The 21,295-nt window shown below is 45.3% G+C and overlaps 1 protein-coding gene across 3 annotated transcripts in view; it reads right to left on the bottom strand.

The window, feature by feature from the left end:
* The window catches only part of WDR37 (WD repeat domain 37), a 238,826-nt gene that overhangs the window by 176,170 nt on the left and 41,361 nt on the right, over positions 1–21,295 (bottom strand). Inside the window, exon 2 of one of the 3 annotated variants that reach the window (XM_078782006.1) lies at positions 2,364–2,537. In XM_078782006.1, the coding sequence (XP_078638132.1) occupies positions 2,364–2,516 (153 nt within the window). In that variant the 5' untranslated portion in view covers positions 2,517–2,537. Of the gene's footprint in view, positions 1–2,363; positions 2,565–21,295 lie in introns of all 3 variants that reach the window. The other 2 variants (XM_078782007.1, XM_078782008.1) reach the window with 2 other exon arrangements.

Raw genomic sequence — 21,295 nt, 5'->3', positions numbered from 1 at the left:
AAATATTCCTCCAGGATGCACAAGATCTGTCAACAGCCATCTTCTCGTGAAACTGCCAAAATCAAGTCTCTCTGTTCACCTTCACTCCTTTTTTCCTCTTTTTTCTCGCCTATGGAACAAACTTCCACACTCTCTTCAATTCCACTACTCCCACCAGGTCTTCAAAACAACTGTTCACCACCATCTCTTATCTTCCCCCATCTAAAACTTTGATCTTTTCTACCCCTGTTAATACACCCCAAATCCACCTCCTTCAAATTCCATTTTCTTTCCTGAACGTCCTTGTACTATTTATCTTATTTATTCCGTGTACCCCACTCCAGCCCTCTCCCCTTCCACATATCACCCGGTGTCCCTGGTTTCTACTGTTGCTGTGCTTCTCTCTCTCTCCCCCTCTTGTATCCCACTCCCCTTATTATATGTTGTATGTGTTAGCTCTTACACGAGCCTCGACTTAATATACAAAAAAAGATGTGTAAAAGCTTTTTAAAAAAGAAAAAAAGTAACAGACAACAATTAAATTTTCATAAAGAAAATTAGCATAATGAGTATGAGGAACAGGAAGGAAGGAGAATGAAGCTTCATTGGTACGAGTTCAAGCGGTGGAAGTGCAGAGTCCGACAACATGGACGGAATGGTGATGGACGAAATCCAGGCGGCCAATGGCAGATGGAGCTGCTATGAACCGAGATCAAGAGCAAAAGACATGCAGTTAATGGAGATAAGGTCGGAGAGGCGCAGCTGGAGAGCCAAATCCACGGCCAAAGTCCAGCACAGCCAGGCAAGACAAGGGACAAGGAAGACCCTTCACTAAAGAGGAAGTCAGTTCTCAAAGTTCCAAAATAGAGCGTTAGGGTTTGCATAGAGCTCCAGATGAAGGTGTTGTTTTAGGGCAATTAACATCAGCCACCAACGCGCTGACATCTCAAGACCACTACTCTACAGCCACTTAACAAATATAAACTACATTCCACAGAAAAAAAAAACACCGAACCAGAAACTATATTGATTAAAATATATACAAAGTGCTCAAGATATTACACTCACATCCACTTCCCTCTCACAGCTTCTGCTCAAACTCATGGCAAGGCCTGGTTGTGGGGCATCGGGCACACACCTGGCCATTGTGGAATTGCACTCATCTTTGTAGTTGTTTATCATGCCACACAAATAGCTTATAATTATGAATGACATCATACAAATGATATGGGATGTTCTACCAGTCCACTCTTCTGAATGAGATTTCAAAACTCCACCTTCATGATTGTGCAAGCTCTTACCATATAGTCAGGTTCGCTATGTTAACAAATATAATTTCGTTCAAAATGTTGGGGAGATTAGCAAACCTGTACATTTTTGGAATCATCAGAGCATGGAGAATCCGAAAATCAATGTTGGCATTTGCACAGACACCTGCATGGCCGCCATTTTGGATTTTCAAAATGGCGACCATAAAATACATGTTTTGCGCTATCTCGGCTTCTAGTCAAACTAGAAACTTAATTAAATACTCTAAGTCTAATCCTATGTTTTCTGGGTCAAGGAATCCAATAAAGGCCTCAAAATAGTGCTCAGGATTATAGAAAAGCAACAAACAAAGGTAATTGAAAACCATTGTCTTTATATTTGTGATATAACTATTACATAATACATGATATTGCAAGTCATTTGAAGTTATAGGTATGGGTTTATGAAGCAAGAAAGCAGCCTTGTTAGTATCAGATTGAACTATAAGTCCTATACACAGGATCTACTTGGTCTATACCGTTCAAGAATATGGTTTTACAGATCTTCATCACTGTCCTGAGTGTCATCTGGAAAGTCCTAAAAGTGAAGCAAGTGTTAGGATTAGAAGTCTAATGATCCCACCAATGGTTTTCTTGACCCAGAAAACATAGGTTAGCATATTTAAATAAGATTCTAGGTTGACTAGAAGCCGAGATAGCCCAAATTATGTATTTCATGGCGGCCATTTTGAAAATCCAAAATGGTGGCCATGCAGGTGTCTACGCAAATGCCAACATTAATTTTTGGATTCCTCATGCTCTGAATATTCCAGAAATGTATAGTTTTGCTAATCTCCAAAAATTTTGAATGAAAAAACAGTGAACCTGACTAATAAGCACTCCCATAACTGTTCTCCACCCTCGCCATGCAAAAAATGCCATATTATCCACCCTCACTTAAACGACGTGCAAAAGACTAGAGTGCAGTATAATTGGATTATGCATGATGTTGACAAACAACGTTAAACAAGTAAAATAAAATTAAGGTGAATCATTGAAGGTAGAAACATGTCCTGCCAAATATGGGCATCAGGGATGTTAGCTGTGCAAAACACGAGCCTCGTGTCAACGGTATACCTGTCCCTCCAAAAGATCTCGCTGGAGTATTGTGCGTTCATGCTCCGAGCTGTTGGCACGACCAATGCCCAAGCTGTGAGCTTTGCGCTTCTGCTTCACGGGTCTCACGACTAGACCGCTTCCACTGCTGATGGCACTGGCTTCAATGGGCATGGCGATCACCTGCAAAAATCCCTGCAATGATCACATTGCAGTTGTGAACTTGCAGTTGACAATCACAAGGACTAGTCAATATTCAAGAGCGACAGACCGAGTGGCAAAGCATACAATCAAACCAGTTAACTTCAAAAACCACAGCACCATCCGCTCTCACCTCAAATCTCCTCCTCAATCATCTCTAATAGTGTGGCGGGATATGCGACAAAAATGGAATGAGATGTTCACTTCTGGCAGAAAGCATACAAATTTGCATACATATCATTTAAAGTATGTAGATTTCAAAAATGGTCGGAAATAAGTCCTCACTAAAGCTTCCTGTGTAAAATTGACTTTTAAATACACCGCTGAATATACATACTTGAGAACATTTTGTCATATTATATGAATACATGTTTTTATAAATTTTGATGAGTACCATGTCTATTTTGAGACTATACTGACCCAATTTATTCTAGATATTGCACAGTGCACACTTAAATAATTTGATGTAAAAACTTGGTGTCATTTGTTGGAATAAATAAGTATTAGTTACTGAGTATGCCTCTATTTAAACGCAATCCTTACGTCATGCACCTTCTCAAAATAGTTTAGCTCATAAATGAAAATTCAAAGTAAAACAAGCATTCTGAGTATTGCGCTGCAATACATGTCCCCTACCAAAGTTCAAAGTGCCATAACTTTGTCAAAAATCATCGAATATGCAAATTTATGCACGGTTGATGCTGGTTTTCAAACTTGATCTGAGGTATGCTGAGACACATGTGCGTCACGCCACGCCTCGTTGAGAAGCCCGCAAGGTCGCTCCGTGGAGCGGCCTGCACGTATTGCACTGTGTGAATTATATAATTACCAACTCACGGTCTGAGGTACTAGCGATTCAAGAGATATCCATTTTTAAAAATATTTTCGTTTAAGTAAAGATATCTGCCAAACCACGTACCCTATCGCAAATTCTAAAAGGACATTTTAGTAGACTGACATGCTGAACAGATCTGTGAAGTTTCCCCTCGATTGGATAAAAAATGAGGGAGGAGCTCGGTTTTAAAGGTTCACGCTTAAAAACGTCATAACTCTGAAACCATGTGACGCATGATGTCATGCTCGCTGACTTTTTTTGTTCGTCATGGGTATGCGATGCTGCCTGCAAAGTTTGGCCTCGATCTGTTCAGCCGTTGCAGAGAAAATGGGGTTTTCACGAAAAACAATATGGCGACCGAACCACGTGACCTGTGACGTCATAATTACCATTAAAATATTCTGCAGACAGAGTCCCTCCAACGGTGAAAATTTGATCTCAATCGGTCCAATTATTGCAGAGAAAATGTTTTTTAAAGGAAATTAAAACTTAAAATGGCACTGAGTTAAGGATCATCAGAATTATCAGAATTACCAAAGTTCAAAGTGCCATAAATTTGTCAAAAATGATCGAAACGTCGTGAAGTTGGAACTTGATCTGTAACTTATCATGAGGAAACCATGTACCAAGATTGAAATCATTAGCATTTAGCGTTCAGAAAAAAAAGTCCGGAAAACTGTTGTTTGCGTGACGGACTGACAGACTGACAGACTGACAGACGGAGGGACGGAAGGACCGACAGATGGAGGGACGGAGTGCAAACCTATAGTCCCCTCCGGTGTACACCGGTAGGGGACTAATAAAACGACCAAGTGCATTTGACTGATGCAATACATCCACGAAAGCAATACAATACATCCACGAAAGCAATACAATACATTGACGCTAGCAGTCTGGTGTAGTAACAATAAATCTGTCTCTTAATGTGGATAAAACAAAAGAGATGACTGTGGACTTCAGGAAGGTCCACGCTGACCATTCCCCACTGTACATCAACGGCTCCACCGTGGAGACAGTCAGGAGCACCAAGTTTATTGGTGTGCACATCACAAATGACCTCAAATGGTCCCTCAACACCACCTCCCTAGCCAAGAGCACAGCAGAGTCTCCATTTCCTGCAGCGTCTCCATTTCCTGCGGCGTATTAGGAAGGCAAGCCTTCCTCTCTCCATCCTCGCCATATTCTACAGGGAGACCATTGAGAGCGTCCTGACCAGCTGTATCACTGTCTGGTACGGGAATTGCAACGTCTCGGACCGCCAGACTGTGCAGCGGATAGTGAAGACAGCTGAAAACATCATTGGGGTCTCTCTCCCCTCCATTCAGGATATCTATCACAAACGCTGCACACGCAAGACCGCCAACATGGCTGACGACCGCTCCCATCGGTGCCACGGACTTTTTGCCCTCCTGCCGTTTAGCAAAAGGTACCGAAACATCCGGGCCAGATCTGCCAGACTCTGTATCAGCTCTTTTCCCCCAGGCTGTCAGGCTCCTCAATACCCTGTTCCCTTCCACTACCCGCCTTAACTTAACAAACAGGGTTTAAACACCCCCCTTACTTGCATTAGCCATTTCATTGCACTTTTTTGCACAACCTTTTCTTTTTCTGGACTGTTTTTAGCTGTCAGGTGTATATATATATATACACAGGTAACGGTAACAATTAGGTAATTAGGATATATATATATATATATATACACAGGTAACAGTAACAATTAGGTAATTAGGATATATATATATATATATATATATATATATATATATATATATATATATATATATATATATATATATATATATATATATATATATATATGCAGGCATGCCTCGTTTAACGCTTAGGATCCATTCCGAGAAGTGTGAGTGTTAACCGAATCAGCTTCATGTGAGGCCATTATAACATGACAGATATGGAGATGCGTTTCCTGACAGCGTCATTTCTTTATAAATAAAAATAATAATTTGTTAATACCTACGTAAAATAACATCAGTAAGTCATACGTATACTGTATTAACACTCACTAGTGAATTTTGTCAGAGCTTGGATTATGTTTACGATGAGGTGGGAAGAGCTTCTGTTGGGAAGATGGGCCAAGCCGTGGCTCAATGGCTCATCCTCCTGCAAAACTGTAGATCCGTTCTTGAAGTAGGCATCCAGCGTTGACTTTATGGTTCGGTTCCAATCTGGGTCATTTTCAGAGAAGACGTAAATTACCTCGTTCAGCTTCGTGAGGCCCTCATTCAAAACGGCTGCGGTGAGGTTTCACTGAGGTTGAGCCTCATCTGCAACAACGTCCTCGGCCTCTCCTGTAGCACGCTGTTCTTCCATCTCCAGCAGTTCCTCATTTGTTAGGCTAGTCCCATGTAAATGCAGTAGCTCATCCACATCATCAACGTCGACTTTGTCCAGTCCAACTAGGTTTGCTGCCCGGGCGATGTCGCTGGTGATGGATTGCACCAACAGCTCGAATCCCATGAAGTTATTGCATGCCTCCGGCCGTACCTTCTGCCACACAGCATTCATGCAGGTGTTGGTGACTTTCTCCCAGGCAGTGCCAATGTTTCCATTGGCCTTTATAATGTTGAACGACCTCCAGAAGTCCCTACTTGACTGCTCATTGGGACCATCTGTTGCCTCAACAAGGTGCCTGAAGGTCCGTCTCAGGTCGTATGCCTTAAAATTAGTTATAACCCCCGGCCCATCAGTTGCAAAAGGGAAGTCGTGTTGGGAGGAAGGAACACCACCTCGACAGGTGGTGAAGTCCGGAGGCTTTCAAGGTTGTCTGGGTGGCCTGGAGCATTGTCCACGAGCAACACTGCTTTAGATTCAAGATTGTTTGCCTCACAGTAACGTCTTCATAGCAGGGCAAAAACTTGAAACATACCACTGTTGAAAAGTGGCCATTGTCACCCAAGCCTTCTTGTTGGACTTCCAGATGACAGGCAACTTTTTCTTTGAAAACCCATTCATCACTCGTGGATTTCTGAATGGTACACAAGCATAGGTTTCACCTTAAAATCTCCCGAACCAAACAGCAACGTAAGGCGATCCTTGGAGGCCTTGAATCCTGACGCATGCAACCCTTCACGGGAAATGAATGTGCAAGACGGCATGCGCTTCCAAAACAGCTCAGTCTCGTCCACATTGAAAACGAGCTGAGGAGGGTAGTTTCCATGCTCAATGATCACTTTGAGCTGGTCGGGAAATTCAATGGCTGCCTGGTGATCAGCGCTTGCAGATTCACCACAGATGTGGATGCTATGGAGGTTACTGCGCTGTTAAAATCTATCAAACCAACCTCTGCTGGCTGTGAATGTTACCGACGTATCTTCTTCTTCTTCTTGAATATGATTGAAGATGCTTCTTGCCTTTTCCATTACTAGCAACGGTACCCGCCCTATGGGCGGGGCTTCAATGGGGAAGCCCAAATGAAAAGGCAAAATATCAGAAATGGAAGGCTTTTTTTATTTTAAACTATTCATATAAACATCCGTTGAATCATATCACACGCAAATCATCAAAATCTCAACAGTACATGGCGACCATTTTGAAAAAAGATTGAATTCTGCAAAACGGAAGCGGCCGCTACACGTCTTTCTCAGTCGCACATTTATGTGTGAAGAGTGCGCGCCGAATCTAACACGGAAGCAGCTGCTACACCTGTTTCTCAGTCGCTTTGCACACGCTGCCGTGTTACTTCAGAGCTGCACGTTTATATAGGAAGAGTTCGTCAGGAGTCGATCTACTCTCTCCTGGTTCGTAAAATTTCAACAAAAGCCACATCACTGTTCATATCGGTAAATATTATTCCATCGTGTTTGGAAAAACTGGAAAATTGGAAAAACTGGAAAAACAATATAGCCTATTTTACTCCAGGGGGTCCCAGGATTACCCATCCAAAATATTGTTGCGATCGGTTCAGCCGTTTTTGCAGTACCTTTGAACGGACGGACGGACATTTGGTGAATCATAGTAAGATTGTTCTGTGTATTTATGGTTCTCGTGAGGTACCCGTGCTACGCAAGGGTGGGAGGTCAGAAGCAAACAGACAATGCAGAAACGGCGAATGCTAAAGTATGAAAAATAAATTCCACATTCCAGTAGCACCTTCTGACGCACGTCAGACATGGACAGCAACTTCGTGAAGGACATCCATGAAAAACGTAACCGTAGGCAAACAAACGGGTACGTTCACGTATAGAAACATCGATCGTGGGACCGTGGCGAATCTGCATATGACGATCGGCGAATTTCACGTTTAGAAAGTAGAAACCATCACGGCATTTCGTCATTCACTTGAACTCGATATCTCTTTTTTCATTCCAAACAGCATAACTCCAATCACAAATGAAATAGCATTAATATAACAAAAATAAACTTTCAACAACATTTTGAATGTTTCCTTCATTGTAAAGACTACCAAGTCAACAGTTAAAAGGATTTTGAGCCGATAGGTGTTACGGCCTTGGCAAGATCGATGGAGACAACGATCTGTTAGCTTATACACCGCCCAAATAGCTATGTGGAATTCTCTCATGTAGAGATTAAACCCACCTCGTTTGAACTTTGGCTGAGGTCATTATTTACTTTTAATGATGTTTATATACAACAACAACAACAACATGCATTTTAAAAGGCCATTTTCCCTGCTAGAGCGGGGGTTAGCCTTGCGGTCCCCATGACAATCTTCTCCATTTTGCCCTATTTTCTGCATCTCTCCTTGTTAACCCCCTTGCCCGCATTTCTTCTTCCACCATCTTTAGCCAAGTCTTTCTCGGTCTTCCCCGTCTTCTACTTCCTTCTACATTCATTTCCATCACTCTTCTCAACCAGTCACTTTAATCCTTCCTCAACACATGACCAAACCATCTCAACCTGTTCCTCTTCACAGCATCAATCACAGGCTCTATTCCCATCATCTTTCGCAATTCATCATTTGTCTTCCTCTCTCTCAACGATACTCCGCACATCCGTCGAACCATTCGCATTTCCACCCTTTCCAACCTTCGTTGCTGCTCTACGTTCATTACCCATGTCTCGCTCCCATAAATCATAACACTTCTAACACATGCAGCATACACCTTTCCCTTCAGCTTCAACGACACTCCCCTCATCATCAGCCACGCCACTCAATTCCCGAAACTTCTTCCATGCACATCTCACTCGAGCAACCGTTGCCGAGTCTGATGCACCTTCTCCATTCAGCATGTCTCTGAGGTAGCAAAATGTTTTCACACGATGTTTATATACGAATCAAAAAGAAGATAATTGGTTTTGCGTCGTCCTTTCCGCATATATCGTGGGATTGTGAGTTGGAGAGACGACCGTGATGGCGGTGAGGGGGTTGGCATTCTCTCAAGCAGGGATTCAACCCATGTCCTTATAAAAGGTCTTTTTCCGAGGCCATTATTTTTAACTGTGTGTTTCCATTCGTCAGGTTGCGATCGGTGCAGCCGTTTGTGCGGTACCCGGGAAAATAACATTATGCGGGAGTCCAAACCTGAAAATGCTTGACACCAAAGCTGAAATTGGAAAAACAATATAGCCTATTTTACTCCAGGGGGTCCCAGGATTACCCACCCAAAATATCGTTGTGATCGGTTCAGCCGTTTTTGCAGTACCTTCGAACTGACGGACGGACAGACGGACATTTGGTGAATTATAGTAAGATTGTGTTGCACCTGCATGTCCAATTGCACTATGTGTAGTCTTGTGTACAGCACTTTACATACACACCGTCTTGCTATTTGCACTATGTGTAGTCCCATGTATATAGTTCCGGTCTTGTCTTTAATGTTTGTATTGCACCGAGGTCCAGGAGGAACGTCATTTCGTTCCACGATATACTGTACTGCATATGGATGGGATGACAAGTTTCTTGAATCTTGAATCCTTTACCAACAAGGTACAGTTACTCTCGCATTTTAACCACAAGACGGAAAACTCACATTCTCAATATTGAAGATGAAAAATTATTTCAACAAAACTTCACAAAACAATATCCAAGTTTTTGGGGGTTTTGTTTTTAGATTTTTAAAGATTTATTTTGCATTACTTTACAACTAAATGAGGATAAAATATATTTGCATGCAAAGAATATCTTACTTTAATTAAGGAAGCATAATGGGAGACATGAAGTGTCAAGAATAAGCAAAGGTTTGTAAAAGTATTGTTGCGGACGCGGTTAAAGATGTTATTTTACCGAGCGGTTGGTATTACCGCGACCGAACAGTTATTCTCCGATTAGAACCCGATTCCACCCAAACGTTGGCCGGATCGCACCGCGGCTGCTCAATGAGGGAAAAGACTAAAACGACGAATGCAAAGAGGAAGACGAAGGCAAAGAAAGGTTTGGAAATACTACTACATTTATTTACTATTTACACACATAAGCAAAAAGAAAGCAGTCACGTTTATTTACAACACATAAGACGCAGGTGACACAGTGCAAATACTAGCTTACCTACAGTCTTAATTAACCCAGGACAGAACAAACAAAAGACAGACTCATGCGGGGAATGATGACAGGAATCGCAGGAGGTGGATGGCTGGAGGTGAACGCTTGGTGGAGCCAACGCGGCTGGTGGGGGGTTGGTGTGACGGGTTCTCTCTCCTTCCCTCACAAGCTTCAGGACTCTTTCTCTCTCTTTCTTAGTCCCACCCAGTCCAACAACTTCATCTCTTGCTTAGTCCAACTCAAGGCCTTCCTGTCTTCTGATCTCCTCCCTCCTCGACCCTCTCCGGGGGCCTCTGCCTCGGGTTATATAAGCCCCACCCTTGACCCTTTGCGAACCTCCCCAAAACGTTCTCTCTCCGCCCTCTAAAGCCAACCCCTCGTTCTGGGTTGGTCGGCAAGGGCTGGTTCACTCCTCCCCTCTATGACGAGGTGGGGACCCGCCTTTCTTCCCCAACCCTGCCTCGTGGTCAATGGCGGATGAAGGGAAAACCGCCCAAAATGCAGTTGGCAATTGACGAAAAGGGGGAATGGAGGTTTTGGGAATGGGAATGAAGGGAATCTGTCTCTTTCACTTGGTGCAATGGAGTACTTCTATTAATGGGAGACACAGCCTTACCCTAAAACACAGAATAAGATATAACTATCGAACAGGGGTATTCTATGATTGGCTGACGTGTATGCTTGTGGACTAATTATGGGACGCCCTTTTGACCTTTACACAGCTCCGGAGGCAGAAGGCGCAGAATAACCAATAATAATAATAATAAAGCACACAATCAAAAAAAACAGTCCTCATATCCGCAACAGTATAATGGAATCACAAAATACACACAAAGTAAATTTCCAAATCAAATACTTTGTGAATTAGAATGGCACTTGGTAGAGCACATACCGATGTCAGGCTGAACAGTTTACGTTTTATGTCCCACTGATAGGCCAGATCTGGATCCAGACCTGAACCAAAATCTAATCAGCTTGTACTTGTCATCTAACCAATTCGTCCACCAATATTTGTTATAATCCGTCCATAACTCAGATATCCAGCTCACAAACAAACAACGGACAGAGACGACAGACAGGGGTGAAAACATAAACCTCCATCCACCTTCCATAGTGAAGGTATCGAGTAAACACCTGTAAAGTCTTACTTGCATAAGCATCATACTGCTACGGTTTTGAGATTGGCACATATTGGTCATTAAAGGTTAAAGGGTTGCCCCCCATAGTTAGTCCACAAGCATCACGTAGGCCACCTTAGAGTATTAGTTATGTCATAGTATGTGTAAGTATAGGCCATTTCCACTAGTAATATCTGCGTTGTGCAAAGACACGAGTTTAGGTCCTTTCATTTTGCGTCCACCCTCCAATCCCACCTCTATGGGCATAATTGATCCTGCGCACCATTTGGCTGATCCCTCAGTTTTGTTACGCTTTGGCTACCCGCAGCAGTTTGTTACGCTTTGGCTGCCAGCAGCATTCGCTGCCCTTTGTTCGCTCACTAGTCGAGTAACACGAGGTAGGCCTGAGAAGAGGGAGGAGCGCAGGGTCGAGGTGGGGCGGCATCAAGGCAGCGCGTCAGAGGGGATGATGGTAAGGGCCACCAACCAACCAGGGCTCTAAGGGCATGGCGTGATAGGGCGCGGTAAGGCGCGTCTGGGTAAGTGCTAGAAGGTTCGCGGGGCGTGCCTATAAAAGCCTTGGCACAAAGCCCTTGAACAGGACTCGAGTGCACAGGACTTACCGGAGAAGGACTTGCTTGAAGGAATTGCGCATTGTAAAGGACTCGCAGAGGAGAGGGCTGGAAGAACTTTTACGGCGAGCGCATCGAGAGCACTTCATTGTGTCAGCATTTCAAGGCTTTGAACTGTATTCGCCTATTACGTACGTGCCGAAGGAAAGGCAGCCAGATGCGCCGGTGGCGAATATCGCCTATTCAGCCACGCGAGTGAACACGGCAATAGCCGCCAGTGTTAACCGCCAGAGCCCAGACCCTACCGTTCGCCCCGTATTATCCAGTGTGCGCCAACGACACGCGGAGAGTTCCTGCCCCTCGATTTACCATCTGCCCGGGACGAACCAGAGGCTGGAGGGAGCTGCACGAGAGCCATCCCGGGACGTGGTGAACATCATCCCGCATCAGCAAGCCCCGTGCGAGTGTGTCTGTGTGTGAGACAGGCCCGTTTGTCTTGGGGAGTAAGTTAAGACTGTTTTTAAGGCTGCACTGTGTCCCTCTTTTCTCAGAATCATTGTAAATAGTGTGAATAAATTCTGTTCTTCCTTTCTTCCCAATTCGATCGCCTCTGTGATTTCTCCATTGGGTAGGCGTGGCACGAATAAGAACCGCTTGGATCGGGGTCTAGTAATTGATAACGGCTCGGATCACGTGTTCGCTACCGCTCGGCGTAACCACCAACACACATGATTCGTGCGAGGCTTATCTCCTCGTTTCAGGGCAGCGCTAGTACTTAGGTAATAGCGAATTTGGTCCTACAACCCGATTTAGCGCTGTCCGGAAAGGACGTCATAGGCCTCGGGTCGCGCCTGGTCAGTCAAAGACAAGGGGACTAATCCCCCCTTGGTAAGGGGAGAAGGCCGGCGCTGAGATCCGCAACAATACTTTGAACTGAAAAGGAATCCAGGACACCTTAAATTAAGTGCAAGTTAATGCTAATGCCGGCAGTTCAATGTCCATCCAAAGGCCGGCACGTATGTATGTACGTACACACACACACACACACACACACACACACACACACACACACACACACACACACACACACACACACACACACACACACACACACACACACACACACACACACACACACACACACACACACGTCAGTCAGCAGCAGGGGGGGGGGGGGGAGGGCACACCACGTGACACAGGGCACCTGAAATATATATTTAATTGTGTCTTTCTTTTGCTTGCTTCAAAAAAGCTAGATTGAACTGCAAAACATGTTGTTGTCCCACGGCTCGGTCAGATCCAGCCATGGAGACGTTTTTTCAGCATCTTCTAAAGGGAGAAAGTTATGGGAATAGTTGCAAGTTAACCTCGAACAGAGTATGATGTAAGATGTATCCTTTGATTTGTTCCTTTGATTTGTATGTGCTTGGCTCAATATGTTTTACTGCCAAATGTTCACACCATTGAACTTTATTATGAGAAACGCATCCCTGGGCCTTGAAAGCCCAGCTTGTTGGGAAAAATAGCTGGAGAAATATCTTACTTTCACACATCTGTGGCTTCAAACTCAGCCCTCCTGTCTGAGGTCATTACTTCAGCGGAGGCTTTGTTCGATCATATAAAGGATCTTGTGTCAGAGTGTTTTTCAGTGCGGCTTGGACTTGCACGGTCTTGTGTGACAAGGCCCTGCGATTTCAAGACGTGCTCCACAATTGTGTTTGCTCGATTATTAAACCTCACTTGCTGCTTCAAAGGTGCCTCTTCTTGAGTTCCGGGGGGGGGGAGGGGCTCCTGACATTCTGGTGTCAGGAGTGGGATCATCCAGCTGCAGGTCGAGGGGGGCACGCTCCTCAGGTCAGGAAGAGGCAAAAGGCCAGCGCTGGCAATAATGGGCTGAGGTAAGCATATTTGCACACCTAAATTTAAAGCCTCTTCTCTTCCTTTTGGATGTGTGGGGCCTCTGTCGACTGGACCTGAGCATGTATCTCGAACCAAATTGAAGCAGCAACCGGTGGATTAATGAATCGAGCAAGGAGGGAGCCCTAGGTTAGGAGGGATAGCCCTCAGGTTAAGGTATAGTGACCCCGGCGTGGGAGTAGCCAGCCTAGACCCCGGTGTGGGTGGATAAGAATAAGTCATAGGTATAAAGACTAGACCCCGGCGTGGGCTTGGATAAGTAAGTTAAGCTAGGAAAAGAAGGGAGAACCCCTTTAAGGAATCCCCACCCCTCCCAAGGCCTTCTTCGTCCTGTCCCAGGATTTAAGGCATGCACATCCAGTGCGTTTTACCCGAAGGAGGGAGTTCTGACAATATGCTACAGGCAGCAGGTATTAGCCCGACGTGCAGGCAGGTCGCCATGGCAACGGGGTAACGGCCCTCGCGGTGAACCGCGAGGCGGGGACAAAGGCAAGACAGGAATGCGGATATCTCATGCTGTGCACGGCATGAACGCATTCGCGTGGCCGAGTTAGGCGGAAAAAGGATTATATTGAGCCAGGGACAATGATTAAAACAGTGAGCACATGTATGTTGTGCGCTGAGTGGAAGTGGTGCTGGATTGTAGAGCATGCTTCCAAGGAGGGCTGTGGGATGCCAGAGTTGGAAGCGGTTTTGTTTTGCATTTCGAGGGAGATTTCGGTGATTGTAATTTTGGAAATGTTTATGTGATTTTTGGAGAAGGATAAATTAAACTGGAAGAAGAGCACAGGTACCAGGTAGGAGAAACCTGGTCGGCAGGAGAAGTGCTGAGGCAGGAGGAGCGCAGGAAACAGGACAGGTGAGCCTGAAGAGGGGTGAATAGGCTCACAGCAAGGGGCCAGGTAAGTTCACAGGTAGGAAGGATTGGAGAGGTTCTTGAAATATTGAGAACAAGATTGTACAAAGTGTGCATGAGAACAAGATCGAGAACAATCCCGTGTGCATGAATTTATGCTGTATGGTATGGAGAATGTATACAAGTTGGTCGGACAGGCGTGTCGTACACGACTCGTTCAGGTCGATGTGCTTTGAATTTTACGAGTCAACAACACTGGGTGTGCGCAGTGGTGTGGAATGCGAGCCGGTACGAAGTGTCTGTCATTATAACCACCTTTAGAGGCCATTTTTCCCCGCAAAGCAGGGGTTGGCCTTTTTTGGGCACCGTGGTTGTTGTTGTTTTTTGGTCCCCTTTTTGAAGCAATGTTTTACGGCCGGATGCCCTTCCTGCCGCCAACCCTGTTTGTCGCCTTTTACGACAAACAGGGAATTACCAGTGAACTGGTACTCAATTAGCCGACCTCGGAAGGATGACAGGCTGAGTCAACCCCCCTAGCGTTAATTCAGCGATCGACCGGGATTCGAACCCAGGATCCTAGGATCCTAAGCTGGCACCCTAGCCGCTAGCCCAACACCAGGGACTGTCTGTCATTGAAGTGTGTATTTGTGTTTATTGTGTGTGTGTCATTGACGTGTGAATGATTGACGAGGAGTTCTCTACATTGCCTGCAGCAATTAAGCAAGGTCGGTGAGTACTGGGCACTTGTGTATTGTACATGTGTATTGGATGAGTATGCATTTTTGGGTCAGAGGTCAAGGGTGAGATATCCTGTTGTTGCAACCTGACCACCTTTGGTATGATGGAATGATATTATATGATGTAAAAAATTAAATTGAGTAAATTTGGGGGCTAAGAAATAAAAGATGTCAGTTTGGATTTTTTATTGAGATTCAATGTGGGATTCAGTCTGCTTGGGAAAATGGCAGACAAAAATGAGCCTGTATGGAGAGCATGTGTAGACAGGGTTTTAAAACAAGTATTTAATTACATCCCCACATTACCAGCTTTCCAGATTTAGCACGGGAGTAAAAGTCAAAGATGATAGGCTGAGTCAACTGACTGGGTGTTCATTCAACGGCATGGCCGGGGCTTGTACTCGACCGACTTGGGATTGCGGAATGCGTTGGACAAAAGGGAGATACTCAAGGTGATGGGCTGCCCTTGCCGTTTACAACAGAAATTAGGGCAGGAATGGGGAATTTGTTCAGAATGCCGGCCATAACCCACCTATGTCTATCCCTGTGTGTGTGTGTCCCTGTGTCTGTCTGGCTTTCTGGCCGTCCATGGAGTCATGTTTCTGAACACTGATTTTGAGGAGGTTGCGGTGTGCCACGGAGCTCAGGTGCACCTGCGGTGGTTGGAAGGTGGTGTGAACGGTGTTGTTCGTGGTGGAGGCCTTGTGTTAAAGTTAGGGCGTTGCTAGGGATCTGGGTGGCTGCACGCGTGGTGGAGCACTGGCACCACGAGGCTGGCACCTCGTGTGGTCGAAGGTTACAATTTCACAGGAGGAAAGGGATTGACGGAGACGGGCGATGTTTTCTAGGTGAAAGAAGGCTGTCTTTGTGATTTGTTTAGTGTATTTGCCGAAGGAAAGGGTATGATCAAAGATGATGCCAAGATTCCGGATGTGAGGGGAGGTGGATACTGGGAAACCGTCGATGTTGGGGGCAAAGTTATGGGCGGATTTGGTGAGCGTTTTGGGCCAAAGATGATTATTTCAGATTTATCATAGTTAAGTTTGAGGAAGTTGAGTTGAAGCCAGGATTTTATTTCAGTGATGCAGATTGTCAGGATAGAGGGGAGCAGTGGAGATTTGCAGTTATTGATGGAGATGAATTGGTGTCTGTCAGAGACGTAAGATTTGATCCAAGAAAGGGCAGTGCCGGTAATGTTAAAGGTGCGATTCCAAGGAGGGCTATTTGAGAGCTTTGAAGTGATTAACATCGGAATGCACCTTTCGGAGGACCACCAGCTGTTCCATGGAGGTAAGGTGTGAAATATAGCATAAGCTATAGGTCATGGAAATATGGCAGTGTAAGCTCGCCGAGGGAAAGTTACCTGTAGTAGGGGACGTAGCAGATTAGTGGATTATAATGACGGGGGAGCGCAATAGTATAAGGGGCGACGGGGAAGCGCAAGTCTCAGAAGGGAGTAGTCAGCTTAGATGATGCAGTGTGTGGGAAGGAGGTGATGAAGCAGTGTATGAGTGAGTAATTGTGATTGTGAACAGTGTAGATGCAAGAAGAGATAGACAGGGACACAATGAGCTGCTTGGCGAGCCATTGAGGTGGATTGGATGTTTTATCGTTGTTGTCTTGGGGGTTCAGTTGTTGACGTTGGCTGCACATTGTCCGGAGTGCTTTAATTTGCACAGGGAATGACAATTGGGATGACAATTGCATTCATTGAGTAGGTTACATATTTTGTTTTGTGGATCTGGGGACAAGCTAGTTTGATGGGACCCTGGGATCTTCAGTGTGTCTATGTGTTTGTCTGTCTGTTACACTGGACTCTTGGATGGGTTTTCATGAGACGAATTTCAGACATAACAACAGTGAGAATCTATTTTGAGTGAGTCACAGTGGGTGGGAAAAATTGGCCAGACAGTAAGACATATGAGAACTATTTTTATTTCAATAGGTTATTTTCTAGGTTTTCAATAGGATCAGGTTATTTTCTTTTATTATTTGTTTATTGGGATATTGGGAATATTCATAATAATGGGCAGCTATTGGGCCAGAGGCTAAGACAGGTGCCTACAACAGGTGCATGTGATGCTAAGAGGAGAGGTATTAGAGGACATTGAATTGACTTTAAATTGAAATGAAAATTGAAAAGGTGGATTAGGAAAATGGGTTTGTTAAAATAATCGTGGCATCTGTGAGATGCAACAATTTTGTGCCAGAATAGCGTATGGGGAACCGTCATTTGGGAAGTAGTTAAATGGCAGTAGGTTTAGACAGGTATTGAAAGGGTTCGTGCAATGTCATTTTGGGGCACCACTCGACACAGGAGTGGAGAGCGGAAGTGAATTCTGCCAATAGGGTGCAATAGGGTGGTTGTGTCCTTTGGATGGGAGCTGGAGCCTTGTTGGGTTGGGCTTGTGGCTCGCCATTGTCTGTCTGCCAGTTATGGTGGGCAGAGGGAAGAGGGAGTGATACTGCTCTTGCCTCTTGCTTGGCAGAAGGTAATTGTGGTCGTTGTCGATTCCACCCTACCCCCTGCCTGGTTTCACCCCTGTCTGCCTGTCCGATTTGTGTTCATGAAGTCCATGGAGCGAGCTCATGGGCCAAAATTGAGCTCTCGAGAGCTGAGGTGATTTTAACATTAGGATGCATCTCTCAAGGGACCCCTGGGTGGTCTCGAGAGCTGAGGTGTGAAATATGGTGATTTTGTCTTGTGGATAATCCGTGAATGGCGAGGCAGATGCGCCTGTAAAGGGAAAGTGTATTCACAACCCGTCTGGGTTGTGTCTGAAGACATGGTTTTGGAGTAAGTTTAACAATGTTTTGGGGAAGTGCGAAGATGATAGAGTAAAGTCGGATCAGATGGATTATTTGTCAATGACAAGTGACTTTGCAAGATTTGCTGAGAAGAAAAGGGAGAAGGTTGGTAAAAGTTGATGGTAAAGGCAGGGAATAAGAGAAAGTGGTTGTGGAATGTTGTTCTTGTGATAAGGAGGTGATACAAGTGGTTAGCTTACACTGGGGGAAAGTGCACCAATGAATGTAAAGTTGTGAATTTCGTTTAACAAAATTGCGTTAGATTGCTATAGGCAGGTTGACCCCAATCGAAGAGGTGGTCGGGTGCTGGTGCAGATTGGATCACGGCTCTGCAGACCAGGTGAACATAACTCCACCAGCTGATGACCAGGTGCTCGTGGAGCACCTCACCCACAAGGACCAAGGTGGACGAGACCGTTCCAGGTTCTCCTGACCACACCAACAGGGGTGTTTTGTGAGGGCAAGTCGTCCTGGGTACACGCCACGCATTGTAAGTTGGCCCTCCCTGCACCCACGGTCACTGAAGTCCCACCAACCACACCCATCGTCACACAGGATGGGGCAGGAGCTGCACCAACCGATATGCCATAGACATATAGGAATAATTACACTTGCACTGCTATGTTTAAAACACCTCGCCAGCACCGCGCCCACCACGCCACACCTCAAGTGGGCGGACATGGTGACATATGTTGAAGGATTATATGACAACCTAACCTCTACATCACACGTCCACTATCAAAGCGCTATCTGGGGCCAGAAGATAAACGTACCATGTTGTCTAATACCATCAAACGACCCCCCGTGGATTTATATAGTATGGAGGGCTGTCATGGCAAATTCAAACGGAACGAAGTCAACACAAGTTGCCCTCTCTCGTCAGAGGCAAGTACAATGGGGAGGAAAGTTTGGACCGACAGCAAGTTCCGCCAACGCAGGATTCGAATGGGGAAAAGGCTCGAACAATTTAACCACGCACGCTTTACGAGACAGAAATACCACCCTGATATTGATATGTGAAGTTACGACCATACAATTATTGACTTCCCGGCCATCATGCGTCACACACATAGTGACACCACGGGCCCCGATAGTGGTAAGGAAGAGGACAGAGAGAAAGGAAAAGGCCAACAGTGTAAGGTCCGGGATAGCAGCCTGGTTCCAGGGATGGACGGGAATCGTAGTAAAATGGCTGTTGACAGGCCTGGCCATAATCGTAGGAATCGTACTCACCCTGGTTATAATAAAGGCCTTGATCATGGTGTGTGTGAGAAAATGTTTCACAGGATGGACCACACCAACTGCTGCTACCGAGATGGTCCTCTCGCCACATGGAAAGGACCCAAAAGCCTTCGGCGAACCGGCCAATTGTCACTTCGTGGCAAGATTCGAACCCCCACGACTGGATCGCCGACCCAGACGACTCATGGCAGGAGGATATGGCTTCCTACGACTCCTGGCATGGCACCAATGACCATGCCGATCCTGACTGGAATTCCTTTGATTTTAGTAGTAGAGGTTCTTTTAAGAGCTATTATGCAAACAGCGAGGACGAAAAGACGAATGAATGTCCAGGGGTACCACCATTTGTAAAGAACATTTTTGGATTACCCCCTCTGTACAAGTCGCCCGACAACACGGATACTGACGCTGATTCAGACAATGAGGAGATTTGTGATGATGGATGTGCCACCTTCTCTCCCACAGAACAATCACATGTACAAGGCTTGATGGCATTGGACGTGGATCGTTTGCCCTGATTCGCAAGGATCGCACCTGCATAAGGAGCGCCCCTCATCAGGCCGGCGACTGAGTCGCACCTACGCTGGGGAAAGGGTGGGCTCGGAACCCGGCCGGGCCTCAGCTATCTCCGGACCAGGGGTCTTCGTCGCGAATTATGGCTAACAATTATGCGTTAAATGTCAGACGGCCACAACCAGGGGCCGGTATCCCTCCCTGAGCATGCGTGACGCATTGTGCGCCTGGCATATGATTGGGGGGTGCTGGCCCGCTGGGGTTGATACATTGTCTTTTTCGAGGTGTTGTCTCAAAGACAAAAGGGAGATATATGTCGGTCAGCAGCAGGGGGGGGGGGGGGGGGGAGGGCACACCACGTGACACAGGGCACCTGAAATATATATTTAATTGTGTCTTTCTTTTGCTTGCTTCAAAAAAGCTAGATTGAACTGCAAAACATGGTGTTGTCCCACGGCTCGGTCAGATCCAGCCATGGAGACGTTTTTTCAGCATCTTCTAAAGGGAGAAAGTTATGGGAATAGTTGCAAGTTAACCTCGAACAGAGTATGATGTAAGATGTATCCTTTGATTTGTTCCTTTGATTTGTATGTGCTTGGCTCAATATGTTTTACTGCCAAATGTTCACACCATTGAACTTTATTATGAGAAACGCATCCCCGGGCCTTGAAAGCCCAGCTTGTTGGGAAAAATAGCTGGAGAAATATCTTACTTTCACACATCTGTGGCTTCAAACTCGGCCCTCCTGTCTGAAGTCATTACTTCAGCGGAGGCTTTTTTAGGCTTTGTTCGATCATATAAAGGATCTTGTGTCAGAGTGTTTTTCAGTGCGGCTTGGACTTGCACGGTCTTGTGTGACAAGGCCCTGCGATTTCAAGACGTGCTCCACAATTGTGTTGGCTTGATTATTAAACCTCACTTGCTGCTTCAAAGGTGCCTCTTCTTGAGTTCCGGGGGTGGGGCTCCCGACACACACACACACACACACACACACACACACACACACACACACACACACACACACACACACACACACACACACACACACACACACACACACGAGCAAAGTCACGGAGAGGGGCAACGAACAGGAAAAAGGGCAGAGGGGAGGAGGAAACACGAACATGGAAGTAATGGGGTTGTGCTACTATGTAGGGATGGGGTGACAGGAGATTATCTAAAGTCTAAACTCTAAACCATTTGAACAAGCGGAGGGAGAAGCCTCATGAACTATCTCCGGGAGGCAGGCCACAGATGGGAGAAAAGAGGAACAAAGCAATGGAGACATGCAGAAAGTCTACATTTATGGAGGTTAATCAGGTAAGGATTGCAGGCAGAACATGTGTATTCGGTAATGGGTTAATGATTAACCTCTGTACTGTATTAGGTAATGAGTTAATGATTAACCTCTGTACTGTATTAGGTAATGAGTTAATGATTAACCTCTGTATTAGGTAATGATCAACCTCTGTATTAGGTAATGATTAACCTCTGTATTAGGGAATGATTAACCTCTGTATTAGGGAATGATTAACCTCTGTATTAGGGAATGATTAACCTCTGTATTAGGGAATGATTAACCTCTGTATTAGGGAATGATTAACCTCTGTATTAGGGAATGATTAACCTCTGTATTAGGGAATGATTAACCTCTGTATTAGGGAATGATTAACCTCTGTATTAGGGAATGATTA

The sequence above is a fragment of the Myxine glutinosa genome, chromosome 7, assembly GCF_964187855.1.
Source record: "Myxine glutinosa chromosome 7, kmMyxGlut1.1, whole genome shotgun sequence".
NCBI lineage: Eukaryota > Metazoa > Chordata > Myxini > Myxiniformes > Myxinidae > Myxine > Myxine glutinosa.
This window is presented reverse-complemented; position numbering and strand designations above follow the sequence as displayed.